The sequence below is a fragment of the Colius striatus genome, chromosome Z (genome assembly GCF_028858725.1).
Source record: "Colius striatus isolate bColStr4 chromosome Z, bColStr4.1.hap1, whole genome shotgun sequence".
Taxonomy (NCBI): domain Eukaryota; kingdom Metazoa; phylum Chordata; class Aves; order Coliiformes; family Coliidae; genus Colius; species Colius striatus.
In genome coordinates, this window is record NC_084790.1 from 64,969,804 (window position 1) to 64,997,336 (window position 27,533).

The 27,533-nt window shown below is 38.7% G+C and overlaps 1 protein-coding gene across 3 annotated transcripts in view; it reads left to right on the forward strand.

The window, feature by feature from the left end:
* Positions 1 to 27,533, forward strand: part of LOC104561327 (transducin-like enhancer protein 4) — a 104,463-nt gene that overhangs the window by 23,874 nt on the left and 53,056 nt on the right. For 2 of the 3 annotated variants that reach the window (XM_062017556.1, XM_062017557.1), the window contains exons 5-6: positions 8,736 to 8,798; positions 17,636 to 17,710. In XM_062017556.1, coding sequence (XP_061873540.1) covers positions 8,736 to 8,798; positions 17,636 to 17,710 — 138 coding nt within the window. Of the gene's footprint in view, positions 1 to 8,735; positions 8,799 to 13,577; positions 13,632 to 17,635; positions 17,711 to 27,533 lie in introns of those variants that run through there. The other variant, XM_062017559.1, reaches the window with a different exon arrangement.

Sequence of the window (27,533 nt, forward strand, 5' to 3'; positions counted from 1 at the left end):
ATTCTAGAAACTAGGGCTCCATAAATACCACCAGAAGAGTATGAAACATTGATTTGACTTCAGAAAGAATGAACAGTTATCATATTTCCATTTGGTTTAAAAATTGAGATACTAACATGCCTTATTTGAATTTGTGTCATTACAAGGTTCCAAAATTGAAGCTCGATTATAGCATTGCTGTAAAATCCACTGCTCAATCCTTCCATGGTAAAATAACACTTTTGTGTGCTGGCTTAAAAGGAACAGGATTTTTGTCTATTATTTCAAATACAAAAACTTATTAGATTAATCTGTGGAGATTGCATCTGAATATTGATCATTTTCATGGTACAACAGGAAGTGGCAAAGGAGTTAAAATGATGTTTTCTTTGTGTAGACTGCTTTTCCTTAAAATAAAAAATACCAGAGATTTTTGATAGCTTTCTTAAGCTAATTCATTGCTATTCACCATGTTGTGTAAAATTAATGAGTAGGAAGAATTGATGAGAGATTGAAGGTGAAACATGGCAACATTTTCAAACAGTGTAAGAGTACTTGTAACCAGATCAAAGAAATCCAATGGATAGATCAGTGTGCTGATTCCTAGTACTTAACCTTTTCTGGCTGCAAACATAAACAAGTACAATTACCAATGGATCAGAAAGGCTGTGGGCTCCATCTTTCATGACATGCAGGGTTGAGATGGGTAAACAAAAGAAACCAGTGGTGGAAGAGAACTAAGCCTGTTCCTGATGAAGAAAGGATGACTCATGGCCTCCAAATGAATCTGGAAGAAAACAAATTGAGTTCAGCAGTCACGTTGCTTTTCATGTTTGTATGAGGGACTTCTGATTGCTGCTTTTATAAGTTTGTTGATCACCTTTATGTAGTTCATTAAAACCTGGAACAACACAAAAGTAGCTGGAGAAACTTAAGTTTTCTTCCTTTTGTCAGACTATTATGTATTACCATTGGTTGCAGTGTTTTCTGCAAGCTTGAAAACGGAAAGCAGTATGACTTCAGAGATGTAACAGGAAGTCTGTCCCAGTCTTCACAATTTTCAACTGTGATAGTATATCAGCTTCTTAATGATTACCGTTTGGAGCCTGCAGCTTCAGAGTAAGCACTGTAGCGATGATACATAAGAGGGGATATGGGATAATAAGTACTTATAGCTGATTCTGAGTCTTTTCTGTTTGTGAGTGAGAGGTGAGTGCTGGTGGGGATCAAAAGTAGACATTGACAGCTCTGTTTTGAAGAGGGAAAATTATTTTAATTTTGTCATAATATTAAAAGGAGATCATCACAACCTCCTTTCCTAAGCACTATATATGGAAATTTAAAAAATTTATTTTTCAGGTTTTTCCTGAAATTCTGCCTCCATAGTATTTTTACAGGGTAGTTAAGGACACCAATTTAAACATAAGCCTACTGAGAACAGGTTTTGACTCTGCTATATTTCTTTATAACTGCTTTTCATGCTACCTGCTACAAACCTGTGATGTAAATAAACAGGGGACATTCAACATCTAATTAAATTAAAACTCTGTTTTAAAATGACCATATGCATATAGTTGCAAGTACAGGCTCAGACCAGCTTGTGCCAGTTTAGAAGAACTGTGATCAGACTCTTTGGAGGGATGTGTGAAGGAGTAAATAGTAGTGAGAGACTGGTGATTGTGCATATACTGCTGTGTTTTATTCAGCTGTTGAGAGAAAAAAGCAGGAAATTCTGACCTAATTGCAGCAAAAGACTGAACTTGGAGCTAAGGCTGTCTTTGTGTGATGCCACAGCTTTGTAAGCTTAATAAAATGTTTTGTTTGCGTTTTCAAGCTATGAAGTCAGTTTCCTTCAGTTGTTGGAGAGTGGTGGAAACTGCTCATCTCTATGTTGTGAGGCTGTATTTCACAGAACAAGTACTGCAGTGAAATGCTGAGTTTTGCTGGCGAGTGAAGTAATAGCACCTTATAGAGGACTTGAAAGCTCTACTGATAGAAATAGCACCTTCTGTGGCACTGTCCCTTTTTTAGCAGTTTCTGTCTACATTTTCAGCAAGTGTATCCTGCTGCCTTCGAAGCAGGGAAATTGAAGCCATTCTTTGCCATTTCAAGTTCCACTTGAAGCCTTTTTTTCTGGATGCTCCGCTGGTGCTTGTGGAAGGGTAGGATACAGCTTGCTGCCTGGTGGTAGCCTGAACAGCTGAAAGATATATGAGGATCTCCAGGCTACATGCCTCTGTTCCCCTACTTTCTGATGAAAGTCAATACTAACCAAAACATCAGCTTCCTTAGGTGAGAGGCTTGAAGTATGTTGGTATGCCACCTTACTTGACTTGCTTTTTATTGTCTTAGTTGTTAATGATTCAATATGTATCCTTTCTTGCTCAGTTAGCTCCATGTGTTTCTTGAGACATTAAATAAAGGCCACATCTTTTCAATTCCCTTTGGCAGCTCATGGATTGGGATATACGTTACAAAATTGATTTTGAAAATTGTGCCACTCTGATTTATTGCTTTATATTGCTGTACACAGGATTTTGTGCTGAACAATTAACTAAATTAACCTTGAGTATCAAGTTTACAGCACTTCATGAGCTTAACGGGGATGTTTATAAAGAAGGTTCATGGCAAATGTACCTATGTTTATTCGTCAGAGTCGGGTTGTCCCACTTGTATTCAACCTGTATATGCATTGCTTGAATTAAATCTCCTAAAATGTGAGCAATTGGCTCAGTGAAGAAGTTGTTTTCTGCCTAGTATCCTTCTCAACAGAGGTCTTTTCCTTACACTGTCTTTGACTACAAGACTAGACTCTTTGAGGGTCAGTTTCCAACCACCATTCCCTTAGGGCTGAAGAGAAATTTTATATTCAAGGCTTGTAATATTTCCTCCAGTTCTGTAGAACTGGAGTAAGCACTTCCCTACAACAGTCTGTGATTAAAACAAAACACATTCTTCTTTATGAAAGAAGAGTTAATTTTCTGTGAAATACTAAGATTAGCATTTTTGTTTGCTTTATTCAGAATTGTGATATGTCTCATACAGTGTAATAATGTTTTTTGTTCTCACTAATTTGTGAAATGCTTGTTTAGATATTATGGATGTGTGCATGTGTTCTTAGTAAGCACTTAATAAACTAGATTGATGTTTTTGGCAAAGGCTGCATTGTGTAGAACAAATTAAAGCTGAAATAACAGTTGTTTCAGATTATTTTTTCTGAAAGTGTAATTGCATATATTCTTTTTCCTACTGGCTCCTGAAATGGGTTTCCCAATAGTGTTTTATTATTCTGCTTTATTTCAACAATACACATATAGTAGTTTTTTTTTTTTCCATTCCACTGACAGACCTCCAGCCTCCATCGGTAATTCTTTACCAGCAATTTTTTATAATTATAATAACTATGGAACTTCATGAAATATAGTGAAAACATTTTCCTGAAGTTTATATGCTATAAATAATGTCCCAATTCTCTTTTTTCTCTCTGCCAAAACCAGAATGCAGATGGAGATTTTTAAGAAACAAATTGATTTTGAGCTCCCTAAGTGCTAGAACACTTAGTATCTCCAGTTTATGTGACTCTTTCTTCTCTTTCAGCCCTTATCTGTGCTAAGAATTGGGACATATGCTGAAATACTTATCAAGGCACTTAAACATATTTCCATATTTTACTGTGTGCTTAAGTCCTGTTTTATCTGTGTGTGGCAACTGTAAATTGAATTAAGCTCTTAAGGTTTTCTTCTTCAAAGGGATTTGGGTATATTATGGTCTATCGCGTGGTCTCATCTCTGTACAACTGGTAGCTATGAGTCTGTGGTTGTAGCCCAAGAACCAGCTTTGGCCACAGGCTTGTCTTTGAACATTTTTCAGAATGCTATTTAGGCACTTGGGAACTTAAGGGTCAGGTTTTTAGACATATCTAGCCATTAAGTACCATTTAACCATTGGCTTTGATAAAAAATATTTTGTTGGCTGCATCAGGGGCCTAAGCTGTTGCTCTTGTGTTGTATCCCTGCAATAGTGCTGAGGGACCGTTAACTGGTATAAGTCTTCATTCCTTTACTTGGATCAGATTCTGGCACAGTGATTTTATTATTGTCTCTTTATACACACAAAATAACAACTTTGTTGTTAAAAAATGATAAATATTACTTATTAAAAAAAGATGTTATGCAGAAGGCTATGAAAAGAGCTCAGAACTGTAGGTTTCTTCCAAAGGATGCAAGCAATACAAGCTTGCATTAGATAGTAAAGAGATATTTCCATCCCTATCCTTCCCTGCCTTCTTCTCTCTTATCATTTCGGGTTCTGTACTGGTGTGTTTTTGTGCAAAACCAACCATCTTTTGTGTTTTGGGAAAGGAGTAATAGAAGTGTCGGTATTTGTTAACATATTTGACAAACTCTGGCAGCAAAAGCTATCCTTTTTATATTTTGGCATGAACAATCGCCCTTTTATTGGGCCATTAATGCTATTTCAGAGCATCACACTGTATCCACAGGCAATAATTTAGCAGCTGTTTATCAGGAGCTTTCATAAAGCTTTGAATAGTATTATAACTTTCAGTAACCCTAACAACAGCATTTCAGAATCTGTGCCAGTTTAAATGGGATATCCGTGAATGTAGTTGTTCAGAGATGCGTGACCCACATAACCTATAAATTTGATTGGAAGTTACAGTGCTGGCATAGGCTGATGGATAGCAGATTAGAGCCCTGATTAACCATGTGATTCACAGGCTGGGAATATATTGTCCTAAGAAAGATTCATCAGATGCAATCAGAATTTCAAGTGGTCAGATGAAATTCAAATGTGCTGTGTTCTTTCTTTTCTTCCATACCCCCTACCCATCATCCCCCATTCCTTGTACTTTTCTTCTTAGGCTGGCCTCTGTAATTTGTTTATTTATTTAATTAATTAATTTCCAGAGCTGAAAAATACTTCTTTGATGAATCTGTTCCTCACCCTAAAGCTGTCTGTCTGTTATTCATCAGAAAGCGGGTCGCAGTTCAGTGAGCAGAAGAAAAGATTTTAATAGAAGCTGTGCCAAGGGCTGTAATGCATCATTTTAGGACCCTAATTACATTACAATGACAAATATCAATGGTGACAACAGCAATAACCTACATTCTTTAATGGCTATACTGGAAAAGGAGTTTGGGCGCTGCGCTATCAGATTAGACTTGGTTTCAAAACATAGGCCATTAGGAGTGTGTGTGTCCACAGTATTATTGGCTGATAACTGATGCACGATGGAAAGGCCTGTAAATAAATGATACCTCTCTAAAGCCTGATCTCATGGGACAAAAGAGGCAAAATTAGATGACTGTGGAAGCAGCCGTGTTTCTGAGGCAACTTTGACTTTCCATGTGAGGAACTGGCTGCCTGATTTTACAGAATCATAGCTTTTCCTTCTCCTGCCCATTAGATTGATCATGAAAAACTCATTGGCCTGACATGTAAGAAAAGAAGAAATCCTAAGCTGGTTTTTAAACATAGAGTTTTAAGAATCTATGTGAGTGTAACAACATGGACTCATGTTTTATTTAATTTATTGGTACCTTATGCAAAGAAGACCAAGTTTCTAGAGTCTCTCCACTGGAAGCAGGAATAGATCTGCCAAGATGCGAACCTATGTCATCAGTACCTACACCTTCAAGTTCTAGGACAGTGTAGCAAGAAACCCACTCTAGCTAGCTTCTTGTGGTTAACTCCTCTTGTATATTTTGTGGTAAACAATCAAACTTGTTGCCATGATGGTGTTACCCCATACAGTTAATTGGAAAAACAGTTGCTGTGTCAAGGCAGAGGGTACTTCATATTTACTACATGAATATGTCTGGTTGAATTTTTTTTTTTGGTACAGAAAATGTGATATCCTTCATATCAACTGGGAACATATGTTAGAGGAAGTGAAGACTATTTTAGTGTAAACACCTGCTTTGGTGCAGCAAGAGCTTCTCAGCTTTGTTGTGGCTGGCCTTAGTGGGCCCCTTGCCTAGCTGAGAAATGCTGCTGGAGAATGTCTTGGCATCTCTTGAAGTTGTTAGTTCAGTCTTTTTCTTCTATGTAGGTTGTGCTGGTTGCTATCTCCATCAAGCTCACTTTCCTACATACAGCGTGAAGAGAGTTGCTGTTCTGCACTCCAGTGGGACTTATATTAAGAGGTTTATTACAGTTGTGTAACCACTCATACTCAGTTGCCTTTTTTCAGTTACTTACAGCTCTTTGGGAGACACTTTCTTAGCTTTCTTAGCTTTCTTTCCCAGGCTCAGAATCTGCCAGAGGTGATTTTTTTTTTTTTTAAATACTGAGCAAATATGTTTCAACCATTTCTGACCAGAAGAGCAGTGGATGAGAAACATACTTCTTCTGGGGAGGAGGAAGGGAAGTGAGCAAAAGAAGAACATCGTATCTGAAATAGCTTGCAATAACTGGCATTGAGTACAAGTACCTTAATTCAGGAGAAATGCTTCAAGGTGCGTTGAATAAAATGTTTCTTGTTGACTAACGTGTATTCTAGCTGAACTAGAATTTATAGGTTTGATGGAGAAGTTGGTGAAGTTTTACAGCCTGTGCTACTCAGGAGGTCAGATAAGACAATTGGAACAGCCCTTTCTGGCCTTAAAATCTATGAATCTACAAGCCCTTTAAAATTACATGCCGAGTTCCTCCCTGGCACTTCAAGCCAGTTTTAGTCTCAGTTCCTAAGCAGTGTGGTAGAGGCATCCAGTTAACAAAGCTGTGGTGGAAGAGTCATCTTTTCCTGGGCACAGCTGAGGCAAAGGCTACCCCTAGGACCTGCACAGGAGGTGGATGAGGTTGCAACAGTCATTTTGAAGATGAGTAGGAGCAGGAGTAGTTTTGCAGCAAAGCAAGCATCACGTGCCCTAAGGTGTGCATGTATGTTTAATGGCAGGTCAGAGGGGCTTTAACTCAATTCAGGTGGCATGATAGAGTTTTCGTATGGAAAGCCTCGAAGAGCAGGATATATAGTTTTTTCTTTGGTTTTAAGGCACTCAGATTATTTAAAAAACAGTACCAACATGACTGAGACGTAACATTTGGAAATGACTAAGTGGTGCTTGAACCACTGCAGCACAGGTACTTTGCAGCTGTACATTATACTACAGTCCACATTTCTTTTATCAAATACTGTTTCTCAAGCTATGCTGTATTGGGTCATGCAGCCTCTCTGGAAGAGGCTTAGCTGCACACATCTTGTTGCTTGCTATACTGCTTTCCCTAACAAGTACTTTGTAAATCTCTGTGTCAACTAGTATAGTGAACACTTGTCTATTTAACAGGGTATTCAAGTTTTAGATTGTGGGATATCTGGTATTACAGGCATATATAGACCTCTGAAATTAGAAGGTACTTTAGCTTTGTGATGAACATAGTTTTAAGTGTCCTTTAAGATACCTATGATGGTGAATAAACAGAAAAGATGTAGCAGATGAATGTAAAAAAGTGTATTAAAATGCATAACTTTAATGAGATGAGGACTTGCATAAGCATCGAAGACCAATGAGAAGATACTGGGATGGCATAATATAGAAATTCTTGAATAACTAAACTACTGGAGTTCCAATGGATTTCAGAGAAATGAAGAAATTACATTGCCAGGTAGCATGTGTACCACCAATATATCACTCTTCACAAGAGGGCAATTTGTTGCATGCTTCCCTCCAGTGTAATATGTCTTCTGGTTACAAAGCTGTGTACCTGTAATAATCCTTGAACTCAGATTTATTTTATAGATGATTCTGATTTTTTTTTTTTACTGCTAGTTCTGAACCTTTCTGTTCTATAGATTCTTCTCTAAGCATTCACAGTTTAAAAGCCACCATAGCAAAAAGGCTGGAAGGGTTGCTGTTAAAAGAAGGAAGCCCAAATTGCAGAAGTTTCTATATCTTTGGTTAGTGACTTCACGAGAAGAAGAGCATTGTGTTCTACCATATAATGAGGAACTGAGCCTGGTTACAATTTATTATAAGAAAGTTATGATTTTTTGTAGGAAAGTCTACATGGCTTTAAATATTCTGTTTCTGGAGCTGTAATTCTTGTGTTCTCTCTCCAAATCTCCTCTGTCTCTAGTGAGATTTGCAGATTAAATACACAGAACAAGAATTGATCTCCAATGTGGAAATAAAACATTGTATATTATTAATTGCTGATCACAACTGCAACATGAAAGTAGCTATGATTAACCTTGGGTTTGATAACAGCATAAGTATGATAAAAGACTACAGTATCTCTTTCTAAAATATGTGATAGAATGATTATTGGTAAAGTTGTGTATTGTATTGCTAATGTTCTCATGATATGCAGTGTTTAGTATAGAAGTAGCAGGTTTATTTGTTCCCTTTACTTACAGAAGCATTGCTGTAATTTGAAATTATCCTTTTTGCCTTGTAGGAGAGAGTTTAGTTCAACATGCAGCTTTTGGTTTATATTTTTTGTTACATCTCCTGAAGATTTCTTTCTTTAATTGTCTTTGATTGCATAACCAGAATTAACTTTTCTTTGTGTTGCTTCTAAACTATGCTTTTTAAGGACATCTTTTTAGGCAGAAATGATTAGCTTCCTTAGGTAATGTTGAATTGGTATCCAGATACTTTTGTTTTGATAGTCTGACCTGGCCAGCAAATGACTGGAGATGAAAGAAACCAAATAAATGAGTCTCCTGTGTTTGGGAGTGACAATTGCATCTGAGAATTTATATAATTGAACTTATTTCTTCTTGTCACTTGCAGGCAGAAATTGTCAAGAGGCTGAATGCTATATGTGCACAAGTCATTCCCTTCCTGTCCCAAGAGGTAGGTAGTTGTTTGTACTGGTCCTGTTCTAAATTATTGCCTCACTGTATCTATTACGAAAGTGGGACTTTATGTTGAGACTATTTCCTTATGAATCTCTTGGTGCTTGTAGATGACTTGCTACTGTGCTGTTATCACTCTAACGTCATTATCTCCTCCAAGCCCATTATATTATAATGTAAACATATTTATGAAATGGAACGTTTTGGAGTGTGCTAAGCAAACTTTAGTTGCTTCAATATTTTGCTGTAGTGTACAATGCATTTTTTCACACAATTATGACTTTTTCAATCTGAAATCAGAGGACAGTTTGCAAAAATGCTGGAAAGGGATGATTTATGCTACATTCTTGGCAGCAGACATTAAAGTTCAGCAGAAACTTGTGCTTTGGTATACTGAGTAGTGATGTTCAATGCAGCAGGCATACAAAGACAGCTTTTTTTGTTTGTTTTTCCCTTTTTTCTCTCTGCATTCATGTTACTTATTACCTTAAATCCTTTCATATTTTCTGGGTTTGGGGAATATAGACAGAAGATTGAAACTTGATATGGACTGTTTCCTCTAAGCACTAATTTTTTCCAAATTATGATTTACTGGTACTATCTTGAGTGTATTGTAGATACTTTGAGGGGTACTGGGATTTGGGGAAGTTGGTGGGAGATAGGAAGGAAGCCTTGGAGCCACAGGCCTCTGTGAAGTAAAATGAAAGTGAAGTTCATGAAAGGAGACCTTGGGTGCCTAACGACTTTCCCTGGTGGAGGAAAGGGGCTGGAGTCTAGGGTCTGCTGGCACAAGCTGGCACTGCATCTATTTATCACATGGTTCCATTTCAGTAAAATTGGTAGCTGAGGAGTCAAAGCTGGGAGGTGTATTTCTGTGCATTGCATCTGTAAAAAATAATGCCTGAGAACACAATGTAACTCTCCTACCTTTTTAGTAAAATGCCATTGCTTTACAAGAGAGCTGCTCATCTTACTGTAAATGAGAGGCTGTGTGCTTGATATTGTCTGTGCACATGCATGTGCACCTGTGTGTGTTTGAATTCAGAATAACATTATCAAAACTAGAACCTGAACAGTGTTTGTGAGTGCCACTGTACTCTCTGCTTATGAAGATGATTTTTGGTAACTAAATGATATATAATGGTCTAGTTATATTGCCAGGGGACCAGAATTCAGGTCCTGCATGGATCTGAAACAAGTAGCTGTCAGTTTTGTGTTTTGACTACTACAGAATCTCTGTATGTCTAGTTACAGGGTTTTATTTGCTGAGCAGGAATAGCACGGCATATAAAAATGAGGTGTAAAGCTGATTCATACTCATGCTAAAGTGAGCGCTAAAATGACACAATTTGGAAACAAAGTCAGGGATGTGTACTAGCAGGAAAAGCTGGATTTTTGGCTAGGGATCAGCATTTCCATGAGATACACATCTTCTGTAGAGTATATGATACTGTGTTTAGAAACCTTGTACCACTACACTACTGATGATACTAATATTGTTATTTTCAGCTGAAATACTAAACAGAACTTTATTACAAGTACTCTACTTGCTCTGCTTCCACAAACTCACTGCATGTGCTTTCTTAGAGCAGGTTTTTCTTGCTAGTTAGACAGGCAAAGAGATTACATGGATTTATAATACATTTGAAGGAAAACGTATTTGATTATCAGTGACTGATTGACCTTAACCTTTGATTTTGGAAGTCCTAGCCTCCAACCCCTCTACATGCTCATGTGGAATTGAGAGGGGAAAAAAAAGGAACCGAAGCTGTAGGTTTTTGAGCTTTTATATTACCAACATTCCATTCAGGTGTCCATGGGATCTCTCCTTTTTCTCTGCTCTCTATGCATCATGTTATGCTGTCCTTGGAGTTAGATTTCCCTGGAGTTATTCTCCTGAAAGTTAATATTGCCTTAGAGGGAGAAAACGCTTTGAAGGCTGCACCTTATACTTTATCCTTTTCTTCCATTGAGAAAAGTCTCCCATGTGATATTCACGTGCAGTAACTTGTGAACTATGAGCCAAAGGTCATTGTTTAACAGCCTCCTGGCCCTCAAACTAGGCATGGAGAACTGTTTTAAAGTAATTCTGGACTTAACTATTGCAGTAACTTGTAATTAATATGCCACTTATAAGAACTATGTAAGTAGACAGATAATCCATATTGTAAGTGTAGAAAGTGATGTTGTCCCACTTCTGTCCTGGGTACAAGCACCCAGTCAGGGCTTAAGCACACCAGCGCCACTGTGTTTAATGACTGCTGTTTACTTTGTTAGACTTTAGATCAGAGCTTTGACTTACGCAGCTGTAGATCTGAAAACAGTCTTTTGTACAGCATCTGTACTGTCAGGCCTCTGCTTTTTACATTTGTGGCCCATAAAATTTCCTTGATGTGTTTGCACGTCATCACACCAAGTCTTACAGCTCCTCCTCTGTGCATGTTGCATGATGTCAAAGCTCTTTGGGCCACAGAGGAGATGGAGAGGTCAAAAAAATCACAACTCTGGTGTTTATATGTGCATTGACAAAGACAAAAGGCAGTACTTCCAAAAAAGCCAATGTACATATTTGTCTTGTGTGGACGCAAGTGTCCTTTTTTAGTCTACCTAGTAAAAAGAGATGGGAACCAAACAGTATAGAAGAAATGAAAGGAGAAGCACAAAAAAATGATTTTTTTTGTGTTTTAACTGCCACTTATCCTGATAGTTTTCATACAAGGGTTAGAGAAGTCTTGTTGATTGTTTGACCTTAGTAGAAACACTTATTTAAATCAGTTTATATTGGCATGTGCTGAGGAGGCAAGAGAACTGACCTCTGGATTTGAGTGTTCTGCTAGTCTTGGTTTCTGTCTAATTTGTGTCTTCACAAAGTAGAGTGTCTTAATGTAAGTCTCATATTTCATCATCTAGATTAATAGAGAATTGAATTGCTGCATGCTTTTGCTGTTTATGCATTTTGCATAATGTATAATTGTGGAATAGTGGCCGAAAAAATGTGATCAGGCTCCTTGGTATTGTGCCTGAGGGAAAAATGAACAAAATACAGTGGTTATATGCACTGATGGCAACATTATTGCCTTATAATAGCACCAGGTTAACTTGTGTTATTGCTTGTTAACTTTGTAAGGAATCAATGGCTTGTGATAACTCACTTAGAAGTAAGAAATTGTGGCCAAAATCTCTAGAGATTTTGTGAAAAGTATGCAATTAGAATACATCACCCTACAGATACTGTGTATCTGCCTTTTTTTCATGAAATTCTCCTGAAAGGCTTAATTCAGTTTTACTTTGCAGTCCATCATCTGAGCATATATTGAAAATAAAGTTCTTAACCTACCTAAATATGCAATCAAGTGACATCTTATTTTCACATTGACTCTGACTCTTAAGCAGACTGTGAAAAACAGTGCCAAGAAGTATGACCCTCCCATTTTGGTAGGAAAGAGTGATTTTGTGGTCAAAGCATGAGATGGACCTCAGGGGTGATGTGTGTTCAATTTCTGCTGTGATTGCGGGCTTCCTGTGTTGTGACAGTAATTTTCTACTTCCCTGTGATGTGAGATACCAATGTATTCAAAGTAGTTCCTGTTGTATTAAAGGAGTGTCTGCAAGGTTGTAGGTAAATACTTGGATGTTGTTAGTACTCAGTTAACTTAGTTTTGATCTTCAGCTGATATAAATTGTTTGATGTTAACATTGTCAAATTATTTAGCTAGTAATACGCAATACATTTTGGGTCTAAAGCCATAGCTCATGCCTCTACTAGTTTATTCTGCTTCTTAACTGAATTTACCAGCTGCACCACAGTGAGACACTTGTGTCTTTCAAGTTGGGGCTGCTTCCTGTCTGGTCAAGGTGTTGTGTGTGGCTGGCTGAAGCTGTTGCTGTTGTTGTGGGACCTTGTTGGCTATTGAACGCTGAACGATCTCATGTGCTAGATGGTGGTATTTGTTCAGTGTGAGATACTCATTTATCATGGTTACTGTCTTTTGAGTAAATATCAACTGTGTTTATATTCATGAGACATGCAAGCCATCTGATTTACAGCTAAGAACATAGTTGTGGAAATGTGGAGCACAACACAACCTGCAAATGCTGCTTGAGAAGCCAGCCAGTTGTTCACGGTATTTTCCTCTGTCAGCTTTCAAGCCACACTGCAAGCATGTCATAGGTTGGATGAGGCAGTAATAAACTTTTTTGGAAGGTGCACTTTCCCTTCCAACTGCCAGTCAACTAGTTAATAACAGGCTAAAAAAGTTACTTTTTAAAAGGGGTTTTCAGCACAATAAGGTGGTCAAAGACACTTAGAAGTACAGTAAAATGCCAAGCACTGGCATGCAAATACCCAAACATACAAAAAGGAGATGCTTGCATGCAGTCTTTTCCTTTCAAACACTTTAATACTAGCTGATGGTTTTCCTTTTATGAGACAGATATGGGCCATACAGTGCTTGCTCTTCTTTATACACATACTCTCTAGAGGTGCTTCTAAAAGTTCAGTAAATTCAGATGATAAGTGTCAAATCTATTATATAGAAGCAGAACAGGAGTCCTTTCATGCAGTTCAAAAGGAAATAGTTATTGGTCTGAGATACAAGAGGCTGAGAAGACAAAATATTTTCCACCATCTTAGACTTCCCCCAGACTGTAGCTGAAACAGTAAGTAGAAGGAAGCTGTCAGCTGTAATCCTTCTGCTAAGGAAGACATCTTATTAGCATTTGTGCATATATTGCTAATAACGTTCTTACATCTTTGTTAAGTGGTTACTGTGTCTTGCCTTTATGGTGCCTGGATTCAGTGACTCTGCTGGTCCCTGTGCTGTACTCCATGGTAAGTACATTTCCTCTCTGGTTCTTGCTGGTGTTCTTGGCACAGCCTTCTTTCATTATGCAAGCCCTAGACTGAGCTTTTCAGAATGACACTGCTGCAGTTCCTAAGCAAGACCTAGTGTGTACTTCCTCTAAACAGATAATACAACAAAATAGTGTGAATAAAACATAGGCAAAGTGAATTGTTCAGTGAGTTCTGCTTTGGGTGTTCTTGACAGTGCTGGAGATAGGCTGGAATTAGGTGCTTTTAACACCAGCTTCTGTGCATGCACATAGGGGAATTTCTGCTGCTTGGCTGCAGTCAGCACTGCTCTCCTGTCATTGGGAGCTCTGACATGGTATCAGGAGCCCAGATATTTTCTGCCATGCTGAAATGCCTGTACAGGAGCCAAGGCTAGGTGACTAGACAGTGTGGTGAGACAATGTGATGGTGAAAAAGCCTACATCCTTCTTGTGGTCTCTGTTGTTGCTACCCACTGTGAGACTGAAAGGAGGTGATTTTCCAACAAAAGGCAAGTGGAGACACACCACTCATTACAGAAAGCTAAAAGGAGTGAAGAGAACAGATGGGAAAGAAGTGAAAAAGGAGAACTGATACTAGCCTGCATGACAGGCGGGGCAGGGTATTGAGTTCATTGCTCTGGTGGCCTGTTAAATGCAATACAAAATACTGTTTTCCCATAACTGAAGAAAATGAGTCTGTCATTTGTGTGCACAGAGGAAGGCTAGCATTAAATATGTGTGGAAACTGCAAGCCTGTGTATATATTTGGCCGGGAAAAAGGTAAATCTTTTTATGTTGCTGTTGTTTTCACTTGGCTGTAAATCATTATGTGATCATTTGATAGGCAGACTAATGCATACTGCTTGATTTTTAACATGATGCTGCTTGTTACTAGCACACCGGCCGTGGAGGGCTTTTGAGGACATGATAAGCACTGAAACCATCCATCCTTGGGTACCCATGCTGTCTCTCTTCGCAGGCCCCTTACCCTTCACCTTGGTTTTGATTTGTTGTGGTTTCCGAGAGCTTAGTTGGGTTCCTTCCCTGTGTGTGGAGATCTCCACCATTGCCAAAGCCACGGTTGATACCAGAGTCCCCTGCCTGCCCTGGGTTCAGAAATGCTGGGGTCAGCTAGTAGGCTTTTCAGACCATGTATGTGGATCTGCCCACCCATGGCTGACTCTGCTTTCCTTCATCTTTATCCACTGGAGCGTGTGACTTACATTAGCCTCAGGGTGACTCAGAGCAGGCGTCCCTGTAGGATTTCAGGGAGCTGAGCCTGACTGCTTAGTTGCTGCAACAGGGTGGAAGTGATGGAGATGCTAATACAAACCATCTATTTTAGATCTTTTGCATACTGTACCACAGCAGATTAAATCAATGTTAAAGCAGCCAGCAATAGGAGAGTTTTAATTGTCTCTACTGTGCCTAATTTAGGTTCAATGTTACAAGGCCCATGAGTTTTTCCCTCTTTATGAAGGCTTGATCCCAAACCTATTAGAATCAATGAAATATGCCTTGTGTGGCTGCTTAGGGAATTTTTGTTTTGTGGTGCTTTCCAGAAGAAATCTTAAAGTGAGATTTTTGATACTGTACCTCTCCACCTTCTCTTCCCCGTACCAGTGAAGGAAATAGTGTTTTTTTCCCTGAATACTCCTGAGAGCTATTCTTTGCATGTTTGCTATAAAGGAAAGGAAAACATTCAGATTCTTGTGGAGGTGACTTGTTTTTCCAAAACCTGGATGAAAACTGGAGTAATTTCTACAGTAACTGTGATGTTTACAGGCCAGCTTTCTGTAAATAACTCAGAAGTTTTTCCTTTTGCCTGTGTCCCTGTGAACAGAGTTTAAGTAACTGGGTGTTGGAATTGAATGGTCACACACACAAATCAAGGGCTAGGTCCCTTTCTTTTCCTCAGAGCAAAATACATTGCCTAGGAGGTTGTAGGAAAGTGAAGGCTGTAAACTCCTCAGTAATGATTTAAAAAAAACACAACCAAACAAAGCATTTATTGAGGGGTTTTTTTTAATGACTTGATGAAAAAAATACTGTGACCCTTTTTTGATGTTGCTGCACTGCACCAGAAAATTATGGTATAATTTTTATGATTGCCCCATTACAATATAGAAAGAACAGTATGTCACCAGGCTTTCAGCTACATAATTCAAGAAGGTTGTACCTATCCTTAACATGGTAACCTGAAGATGGTAACACATAATCAGGTACTGGAGGCTGGAGAACTATAATTTATTTTTTACTAGTTATCTGTGTTGGTGATACTACACTAAACCCCCTCTGCTCTGAATGCCAAGAGCAAGTTGCTCAGTCAGCTTTTTGTTCCTTACACTGTCTGCTTATAAGTGACAGATTTGGTTTGTGTTAGCATAGTAGCTTTACAAAGCTAAATGAGACTGCTGTTATTCTTTTTGCAGCAGTATGTTATTTGCTCTCCTGGCATTTCCTTAATTTAATTCTTCTTTGCTTAAAAACAAACAAACGTTAAAACCTATTTCTTCCTTTCAGGAATGTTTCTAAATTACCTCCTTCGTTATTTGCATTGATCGTTTTTCATACTTTCTTATGGTTATGGGTGGAATTTTAGGCTTGTTTTTCCTGATCCTGAAGGCTTTTATGGAAGAGTTTATAAGTGAAAATGCTATTTTTGTTTACTTGCACTGAGAACCGCTAAACCTGAGCCTTTGAGGTAGTGGAGTCCTTCCTTACAGCCCTCTCTTCCAGTGGTGCTAAGGGTACTCTCTGAAGAATTTTTCTGATGCTCTTCACCTATTCTTGTTTCAAAGGAAGTCTTGAGGATTTGGGTCCCTACCTCATTTCATGCAACTTTCTGCCCTGGTAAGGACACATGGGAGGTGTTGTTGCATGGTCTGTATGTTGCCCCTGCTCTGCCAGCATGGAGGAAAAACTGGAAGCTTTAAAGAGACTCTCTCAGCTCTTTGCTTAAACTTTGTGCCAAAGAACATCCAGATGTTGACTTTGATATGGAGCTGGTGTTTCATCATTTTGGTTTCAGCACCTCTTGAGATAGACAAGAGCTCACTTCTGTCTTTGTTAAACCTGTGATTGTAAATGAAAGATGGCTTACTCCCAGTGCAGACCACACAACCCATTGCAGTTCTCCCTGACCCCCTTCTTGCACCAGTTTGTCACATGTAATCCTAATTGTGTAAGGCTTCCTGTGCAGATGAATTTACCACCGGTGGAGCTCCAAAGAGGCATGGATATGATTGCAAGATGAGGACTTTATTTTATTTCTAGTTGATGTTTTCAAAAAAATATCAATCAGCACTCAGCATACAGCAATTTTGAATTTACTTCAGGAATACAGTATCACTCAAACTGAGATAATATAACCACTGAAGCTTGTAAACTATGTTGTTAATTAGACCATGTGTTTTTGATGGACTTTTTTAAGCTATTAAAATTTACATGTTGGGAATTGAAATAATTAGTTCTCTTTCACATGTTTGACAGAATTGTGAGTGGCATTTTAAATTTCTTTCTTATGGATGAACTGCTTTGAAATGCACCTGAAAGGAGAATCTCTGTGTCTTTCAGTGATGTGGGTGCCATGTGCTTGTTAAAAATACCTACTTTTCTTTTTCAATATGCTTATTTTTTTTTAATCAAGAAGTTTCTGTGGCTGTAAAGAAAGTGACTACATTTTAAGTTGGCATGTAAATAAATACAAGAGCACACTGTGCTGATGAACAAAAGACAGACTGTTCCCTGTTTAGCCAGGTTGTAAAATAGCTCTTTGGGGAGCAAAGATGCAATTTGTGGCAAGTAATGATGTAAAAAAATCCTCCACTTAACCTAATACTCTTGCAGATCAACACAGAATGTGAATTTCTGTAAGAGAACAGTTATTTCAAGCCCCAATTTCAGTTATTTCATGTGTTTGAAAAACAAAGAAAGGAAGAATATGTGCTTAATAGTTTAGAAAACAAGTAATTTTATTCTGTTTCTTATCTTCATTTGTAGCACCAGCAACAAGTGGTGCAGGCTGTGGAGCGTGCCAAGCAAGTGACCATGGCAGAACTGAATGCAATCATTGGGGTATGTGGTCTTTCTGTTTTAGCTCTGACACTGTCTGTAAGTGTTTTTTCTTTATTTGTTGTATTGACTCATTTACATGTGGTGGGCAAAAGTTTTGTGCAGTGGTGAAATTCGGTAGCTTGAACTTCATAAAAGCAGGTTATTACCTAAAAACTTCTGCTTTCACTCTGCCAAGGTGACTCATAGGGTAATCTCTGTTGTATCCATTCCCCAAAGCTTTTGTCAGTGTCTGGGGTTTTTTTGTTCTCCTTTTTAAATGATGTTTCTTCCTTTGCATACTACATGCCAGTCTGCTTCTACAGTTAAAATAAAAGGTAGCCTTCATGTCACACATTATGCTTTGAGTGAGTTTTTCTCATCCTTACTGCCCACACAATTTTCAGGGTGATGGCTCAAGACAGTGAATGTTCACCTCACTTTTTTTAACATATGAAAATATTCTGTTACTTTAAAAAAAAAGCCAAACCAAAACTAATAACTAAAAATCAATGGCAAAATGATTCACCATTGATGTGCTCATAGGTGCCCTGCTCCTAGTCATCTAAAAATATGTGTGTGTGGAGCCCTGCTTGTAAAAGCTTTACTGCCAGTGGTATTAGCCTGATAGAGCAGTCCTGTGAGATTTTATGGGTATGGGCTGCCACAGTGTTTACATTTTACAACTGGAGAGGAAAGGCAGAACAACTAAAGTCGTGGCTGTTCACACTACATAAAATAAAGGTGAGAAGTCATAGCTTAATAGCGCATTATTCACATGTATAATTATGCAGCTGGTGCCAGCAGTTGTTTAAGTTATTCTAATGAAGACACTACAACTGTACTTCCCATCTTCCCAAATGCTTTTTCTTTTGTGTATAGATTATACATAAAACTCTTTTCCTTTTTCTTCTTCAGTGTATCAAACACACTTTGAAATGCTAATTATTCCATTTACTTTCATTAAAATTCAAATTACTGAGTGAAGATGTGGATAAGGGTCGCAGAATAATCAATCTGAAGTGAAGATATTGCTTCAATTATGCCTCTGTCTTTTAACAAGGAAATTAGGACTCTCTGATCATTGCTGACGGTAGTGTAGAGCAGCAGTCAGATTGTAGCTTGTTTTTAATAGGCTGTTTCTAACTCTGTTTTGTATCCCTCTGACCACAAGAAAACAGTGTTAGTCAATTAGAAGATATAAATGGAAGAGAGTAACCTTTATTTCCTCTGAAGTGCCCGTTAGAAAGAAGAGGATGAATTGGAGCGAGTCATGTAGAATCATGAATAACATTTGTAGTATGTCTTTTACGCTCCAGTGGGGAGAGTGGGAGATGAATAATTTCCCAATTAGTTTTCATTACCTAACCAAAAATATTGCCTTCTATTAACATTCTTTGCATAAAGTAAGTAGCTAAAGGTTGGCTTCTTTGTTAAGAAGCTTTTTAATGTGTGTGCTGCATGTGCATACCTAGTGTGTGTAACTATGTGCACATACTGGTTTGTTTGTGTATGTATGCTTAGTCTACTTGTGTGCGTTTTTTCCATTCATCTTTGTAGATATTAGTGAGACTGCAAAAAGCGATTTGCTTTCTAGTAAAGAGAAACTTGATTGATGTTAAACATGTAATGTTGTAGATACTGGTTATTGCGTTCTTAAAGTTTATCCCACTTTCATGAACCACTAAACCACACAGCATAAATGTAAACAAATGAGATGCTTGTCTGGGAGCCTGGCAGTGACTTCTGTTGGTTTTCGCCCACCAGACAAAAGTGAATTTTCTGTTTTATTTATTACTGTCTAAATGTATCTTTTCAAATCAGTTGAAATTCTGTTGCCTCATATCTTCATAATATCCGAATTTGAGTTTTGTGCATTAAAATTGGAAAACTTTCACTTCCTTCATGGGACTGATTTTTACTTTACTACCTTTTTTCTCTCTACTGTTTTATGTTGTCTTAGGAAATGCCATGTGGCCCTCATATTAGTTTTAAGAGAAATAGGAGCAATACTGACTGAAAATTTATTATTTGTTATGTTTAAAGAGAAGTAATCTAATCGAGTTTTTAAGAGATTCATTAAACAAAAGGAGTAAATAGGATAGCAAGTTGTCAGAAAAGCTGAAGTTCAAGTTGCATGAGTACTCACAATAATGTGTCTACACTTAGATGTGAAGTCTGAAAATGTGGCATTTGACTAAAAAAGTCTCTGTCATACTTTGTAAAGTAAATGCCAAGAAAAGTAAAACAAAGAAGGTATTAAAACCCTATGTTTATAACTCTAATTATATTGATTTGCTTAATTTTGCTGTTTGATCAGTCAGACTGAGTTGGTGTTCTTTTAACCCTGTGATACTTAAAAGCTTTGAAAGTTTGTATTCTCTTTTACAGTGTTAAAAAAAAATAAAAATCTTACGGTTACCCATTGAGTTGTACATCAGATGAAGACAGAAGCAGTATTTGAGTTTTTGACATATAACTGTAGTTTAGGTTTCTCTGTACTTTGGGAGGCCCTGTTCTGGTTCAAACAGAGGAACTTTAAGTTTGAATTAAAAATGTCTTGGGTTTTTTTTTTTTTAATCAGAATGGGGAATGACACAAGAAAAGAGTCAAATGTGCACAAACTGCATCTCTGTGTTTCTCATGCATATGTTTTTGTATGAATATACTCTGATTTAATGAAATCTGATGAAGCACCTTTTAACTCTGCAATATTATTCTATCTTCATTGGTAAATGAACCAAATCACTGATCCATGCAGTTTAAATGCAAAATACTGAAGTGAGCCAGGAACCTGGAGAGACTGCTTGTTCTCCTGACAATAAACTAGTTGTGTTTAATGGAATGAAACACAGTTATAATGACTTCTTTCACAGGTCATGTTCAGTTTAAAACTGTTGACAGGCTGAAAAAAGTTAAATATCATATATCTTCTTCTGGAGAGGTGAAGGGAGAAAAATGTAAACCAAAACTATATGATGTAAGAATACTTTAGGAAGGCTAAATCTGCAGGCGCCCAGATTCTGCATCTGGTGTTTGCCATGGACAGTATGATAAAACATTCTTGCTCAGAGCAATTTGCAGTGCATATGCAGAGCTCCTTTCCAGACTGGAATGAGCAGTGTAATGTATCCAGTTATCTTGCTGTGTGCCATAGCTGCCATGTTTTTAAATTAGAATCTGCAAGATCACGCTTTTGAAACAAGACACAAATTGTAGCCTTAGATCGGTAATATGATCTAATTAGGAATGATGTTTTCATTTTGTGTATTATTAAATTGAGTTGTCTAACTCTTTTAAAATGTTTTTGGTTGTTTTGTGTTTTGATTTTTTAAACATTATACTATATAATAGGAACATACTCTGTGAACATGGTTACGTTTTAATAAGGGAACCAGGGAATTAACTTGTAACATTCTAAGAATTTTACCAGTCTTCTGAGTTTTTTTCCCCTCTGTTTAAAACAGTCAGTTTAGTACTGCAGTTGAGTAGTAAGACAGAAATGGGGGCCACTGCCTGTGTGCCTGTTTATCACATGGAGAGAGATAAATGTACCAAAAACTTAAGAACAGGTATGTCATGGTGTTAAAAGAAAATGCAGTTTCGCACAAGAAATGCTGAACCTCAATTTTTAGCAGTGACATTTTAATGATAGGAAGTCTGCAAAATTATTTGCCATCAATTGTGAAGGCAATAACAAGCCTTGGTGGTTTTTCACACCCTCTGTGTTAAGTGCTTTCAGAATGACAGCGTAAACTGTGTTGGAGAACTCCAAGGAAGTAAAACTGATTAAAATGTTCATGCTTGAATGGTGCTGATGGAATAGTTCATTTGGACTTTCTCTACCTCCTGCAGCTCAAGCTGAAATATTAAAATTCAGTGGATTTAAATCTCTCTCCCCTCAGCTCAGGAAAAAAACATTACATTTTAATAGGTTTTAAACTCATAATTCATTGGTTTGGAGCAACACTATTAAATCTATTTAAATATTACTTATATTATTAAGGAAATGATTTAAATGATTTTTCCTTTACCATTGTGTATATGAGTGTAAAAAAAAAAGGTTAAAAAAAGCTTTGCTTTAATTTTTAAGCATTGGATTTTATTATGTTGTTTTTATTATCTTTATTAAAAATAAGCGAATGCCAGTTACTGCAAGAAAGGGCTTCTTTTGTGTCATTACAGGGAATCATCAGGCTATATAGCTCCTTCTTTAATATGCTGCTCGTCACAATTTGTACCTTGTGTTTGAGACTGAGGCACTTGTTTGTCCCATCTCAAAAACTGTGAAATTTTTGGTTGCTTTCAAGCAAATAGTCCATTTTACAGCTCTGAAGAACAACACCTGTTTCAAAAATAACAATATGGCATCACAGACGTAGAGATCTTTGAAAGCAGTGTGGTGTAGATAAGTGCACATAAGTTGTAATAAGAACTTGGCCTCAGTGTGTGCTGTTGTTGCTGCCTGTGGTGCCTATGGTTTAGGGCTTCTGCCACCAAATGCCAAGGCACTTTTTTTGCATGGATGCTTAATGTGGAGAGACATCTCTCACTTCATGTGGAGGGTAGATAATTTCTGTCTATAATGTGTGCTAGCACTGTGAGAAAGAGCAAAGGTTTTTAACTGAACCAATGCAACTGAGGATGAATGTTTTGATTCCAGTTTGACTGGCAAAGTTGTTCCTGGCAAGAAACATAAGCTTTGGAAGGGTGGGGAATGGTGATAGAATGAGCAAGTGCACTGTATCACATGTGCAACTGTCACTTGTCTTTCCAGCCCTTCTGTATTGCTTGTTCAAAAGTGTATTAAGTGGTGGCTGAAGCGTAAAAGCTGTAAAACAAGTTGGCCATGTGCTCTGTGTTGTACTCAGGTTGATATGGTGGGAAGGTGGCAGAGGAGGCTGACATAGTGGTTAGATGCTTTGAGTTGTGTTTATTTGTGCACTCTAAAGATATGTTGAAATTCATTCCTCCCCATTTAATTACTTGTGTTTTCTGTTTGCATATTGAGGATGTATGATTATATGCAAATTTCTGATGCTGCATAGTGCTTGAAATTGACTTGTAGGAGGAATTGTAGGTATAGAAGGCTTTTGAATGAGCACTTCTGGTTCTGCATTATTAATCTGAAGTCTGGCTAGGTTAAAGTCACCTTGTTTTTTGGGGGAAAAGAAATGTTTTGTATATTTGGGTTTTTTTCTTCCCTTATTGCCAGGTGTCAGCTTCAAGGAGTGCCTTGCAGGTGAGGCCTAATTGCAGTAGATTTTCTCCATGTGCAGCATTATCCTGATTTAAAGAAGCTGAAAATGAGGCACAGGATATTTTTATGGATGTTTGAGTGAATTAATTAGAATGTAAATTATTCCAGGCTCTGTATTTACTGGAAAAACTTGACATGAGGATGGATTTTAAATACTGTTTCTAGATGTGAAATGGGTTGCTAGTATTTTTCTATGATTCTATGATGTTCCTCTTTTCGTCATATTTTTGGTTGTTGTAGTAGCTACTGAATTCATATTGGTCTATCACTATATGAGCAGTCAATGTCATTTCAGTGTGAACTTCAGACCGCTTATTATATCTTACTGCCAATATGTTGATGCCAGAGGCCCTGCTCGTTATGCTTAAGTAAATGCATGTGACATGAGTGTTACGGCTCACATTCTGTATCTGATCAGGCAGGGAAGATGATTTTTGCCTCCATGCTTCTCAAGGTTTTCAAAACGCTGGCTCCAAAGCAAAATGACTGCTCTAGGTTTTTTTGAATTAGGATTTATAAGTGCAGATATGAGGAGTCCTATGGAGAATTTTCTTCATCTTTGATGTAATAAGCATATGCGATATTTTTTTATTACTTCTTGTTGAACACTATCACTTCACACACAATAGAAAGGAGAAAACACTGTTGCCAAGGTGTTCTGTACTCCAGTGTGTGGAAACTGTCTCCAACCAGCTCCACTAGATTCCTTCAACAATTATGTGCTGTGTGTTACCTCAATGACGGCCTTACACCAGTGCTTTGGAAAAGTGGAAAAAGTGTATAAAGAATCTCTTTGATTTTGAATCAGACGTGTGTACCTGCTTAGTGGAAATGCAACCTATTTAAATATGTAGCTTTGTTGTACAGTAGCCTAAAGACAGTTATTGTTGTGTCATGGTTTCATACTACGGAATCCCCTTAATAGGGCTGTGTATCTGTCATCTACATACACTTCCTCCCAACCACACTTTGTAGGCTATTGCCTACAGCTATAAATTAGGACCAGGACTCCATACAGTAGATCACTTAAGCATTTACTTGTCTTCAGGTATGTGAGTAGTTCTTTTGATGTCTTCAGTCCTAAACATAGGTGAAAGTAAGGGCTTTAGTGCTTAACTAGTTACTAAAGTACTGCAAAAGGCATGTGTTTCCATATGTTAAGTTCATCTGTGAAGAAGAAATTTAAGAGATCTTAAACCTTTTTACTTCTGTGAATGAGACAGTTCCTTCCATACTGTTTGGTGAACTTCTCATGAACACTTCCTTGGTATATGAATCACAGAATCTTTAGAGCTGGAAAGGACTTCAAAAGATTGTCTAGTCCACCCCCCCACACCCTTCCGCCATAGCGGGACCACCTAGAAGAGGTCACATAGGAACTTGTCCGAGTGAATGTCTCCAGAGAAGGAGACCCAACAACCCATCTGGGCAGCCTGTTCCAATGCTCTGTCACCCTCACAGTGAAGAAGTTTTTCCTTATATTTCTTTGGAACCTCTTATGTTTAAGCTTATACTCATTGCTCCTTGTCTTATCATTGAACATCATGACACTTATTGTTTACATATTTGTGAACATGAATGAGGTCACCCCTCAGTTTCCACCTAGCTCCCTCAGCCTTTCATCACAAGGGAGATGCTACACTCCATCATCTTGGTGGCCCTGCACTGAACTTTCTCCAGCAGCTCTCTGTCCTTCTTGAACTGAGGGGCCCAGAACTGGACAACTGGACACGGTATTCCAGATGCAATCTCATGAGGGCTCAGTAGATGTCATGGTTTGACATGACAGCCATTTCTGGTAAGGGAAAGGGGGCTGTAAAGATGGCTTCTGTAAGTAGTTGCTTGAAACTCTCCCCAGCTCTGAACCAGACCCACAATGGGGTTGAGACATTTGGATGCCTCCACAATCACTTTTTAAGAAGAAGCTGGAAGAGGAGGCTTCTTCCTGTTTCTTCCTTCTTCTGTCCCTTCTTCGTCTTCTGACTGGTGGTAGTGCAAGGAGTAGGAACAGTGAGAGAAACAACCATGTGGACTCCAAGGTCAGTGATGAAAAAGAGGAGGAGGTGTGCTGGAGCAGAGACTCCCCTGCGTTCTAAGGAGAGAACTGGTGAAGCTGAGATTTATTTTCATTTCTTTAAAGATCCCGCATCAGTGGTAGAGACTCATTTTGAAAATGACCCTGTATCAGGGGCAGAGACTCATTTTGCTAAAGCTGACCCTGAACCAGGGGCAGCGATTCACTTCATTAAAGGCCCCGAGCCAGGGAGGCCGTGTCCCATGGGAGGGACCCAATCACTTCACTACAGACCCCGAGACAGGGGCAGTGATTTTCCTCTTTAAAACTATGGCCAGAAGAGGCCATGTCCTGAGGGAGGGACGTTTTATCACTATGGCCGGAGCAGGCTGTGTCCTGAGGATGGGACCCAATATCCACAGCTGTAACTGTGGGAAGGAACCCACGACAAAGCAGCTCATTAAACTTATGCCAAGAAGACGCCTTGTCCTGAGAGAGGGACCCTATAACTGCAGGAGCTTCAACCGTGGCAAAGAATCCACACCAGAGATATTCACCAAGGACTGCATCCTGTGTGAGGGAACCTGTATCAGCAGAAGCCACAGCTGTTGGGAACAATGCACACCAGAGAAGTTTAAGGACTGTGTCCCAGGGGAGGAGCCCCGTGTTGGAGCAGAGGAAGAATGCAAGGAGTCATCCTCATCTGAGCAGAGAGAAGTGGCAGAGCCCATCTGTGAGAGACTGACCACATCCCCCATTCCCTGTCCCCCTGAGTCGTTGAGCGGGGAGGAGGTAGAGGTATAGGGAGCAGTGAGCTAGGGATAGGGTAGGGAGATCTTAAAAGTACTGGTTGTATTTTTCTCATCGTCCTACTCCCTTTTTGCTTTTATTCTGTTCTGTTTCTTGTAGAATAATCTTTACTACTTTCATCTCTAAGTACTGAAGTCTGTTTTGCCCAGATCTGTAATTGGCAGTGAGCCCGCCCTGCCCTTGTCTTAAATCCACAACAACCTTGGTTATCGTTTTACTCCCATTTGGCTGGGGTCTCGGCCATCCTAACAAGGGTGGAGGTGAATGGTGGCATGGAGCGAGAGACTGTCATGGTGCTTCTGTGCTAGCTGGGCCAAATCACAACAGTAGAGGGGGAACAGAACTTCTCTCGACCTGCTGCCTGCAGCCCTTCTAATACATCCCAGGATGCCGTTGGCCTTCTTGGCCATGAGGGCACATTGCTGGCTCATGCTCATCCTGCTGTACACCAGCACCCCCAGGTCCCTTTCCCCTACACTACTCTCTAAGAGTTCATTCCACAAACCTGTACTGGTGCATGGGGTTACTCTTTCCTAGATGCAGGACTCTATTGCCCTTGTTGAGTTTCATCAGATTTCTCCCTGTCCAACTCTCCAGCCTGTCAAATGATGAATGCATCATAAGTTTTGATGAACTTAGTCTCATAAATGTTTCTGAAACAAGGAAGTACTGTTTTCCATGTTATACCTTTGGAAAAGGCTGAGGCAAAGAGAGCAAGTGGTCCTTTCATGGTCCTGGAGCTGTGGCTCAAATCCAGGTGATCTGATCCTTGTCAAGACTTTCTTTATTAAAACTGATTTGGGAAGAATGAATCAATTCAAGCAACCCAGATTTTTATCCCAAGCAAAGACAATTTGCTGAAATCCAACACAGTGTATGTGTATGGCAAGCATGACAAAATGTAGTGTTAGTCTGTGCTTCTTGGTAATCACTATCCAGAAAACTGACTTAAAAAGATGCATGTGAGATGTGAAGACTACGTGAGTCTTATGTGAAGTCTTACATGGTTCTTAAACTGTACCTTTGGAGGAAGCTTGGAAATACATGATAATTGCCACATTAAAAGCTCTGGTGGTAGAATTGCTTATAGATTTGGCAACTACAAGTCCCTCTGTGACTAGTGGCATTACTTAGCTTTTTTTCTAGCTTTTATTGTTTGATTTGTTGTACATCTCAGGTGGTACTTTTTCCACTTTATAATCAAGTATGTGCAGCACAGGGTTTCAGAAACTTTTTCATGCAAGGACCCCAGAAGAAGGTTATTTAGGACTCTGCTTGGAAAAGCACAGGAATTACTGTCATTTTTCTAGTTCTAAACAAAGGACTCAGGTTCACAAGGCCACAACAGGGACACTGGTTTTGTACTGTAAGCCCAGAGGAAAGAAAATATCTTCCCAGTGTCTGTGGGTACGACATGAGTAGAGCACTGGTTAATAAGGTGCTTCAACTAGTGTGTGCCTACTTATCGAAAGCTGATTTTTTCCACCTGTTCATCTGTAACAGAAGGCATCCAGTCATTGTTGTTCTTTTCTTTGTGAAAAAGTTTTGGAGGTTTACTATGCGTGGCATGTCTCATGCCACTGGCACACGATGTTACTTGCATTTGGTGCTTTATGCCTTCTTTTGCAGGGAATGTGGATTTTCTTTTCTTTAGTGATGGGAAGAAAGAAGGAAAGAAGAACTTCAGTAGCATGATTCATGCAAGAATTTCTGCCCTTTTTAAGGTGATAGAAAGTGATTCTAAAAAGCCTAATTCTTCCTCC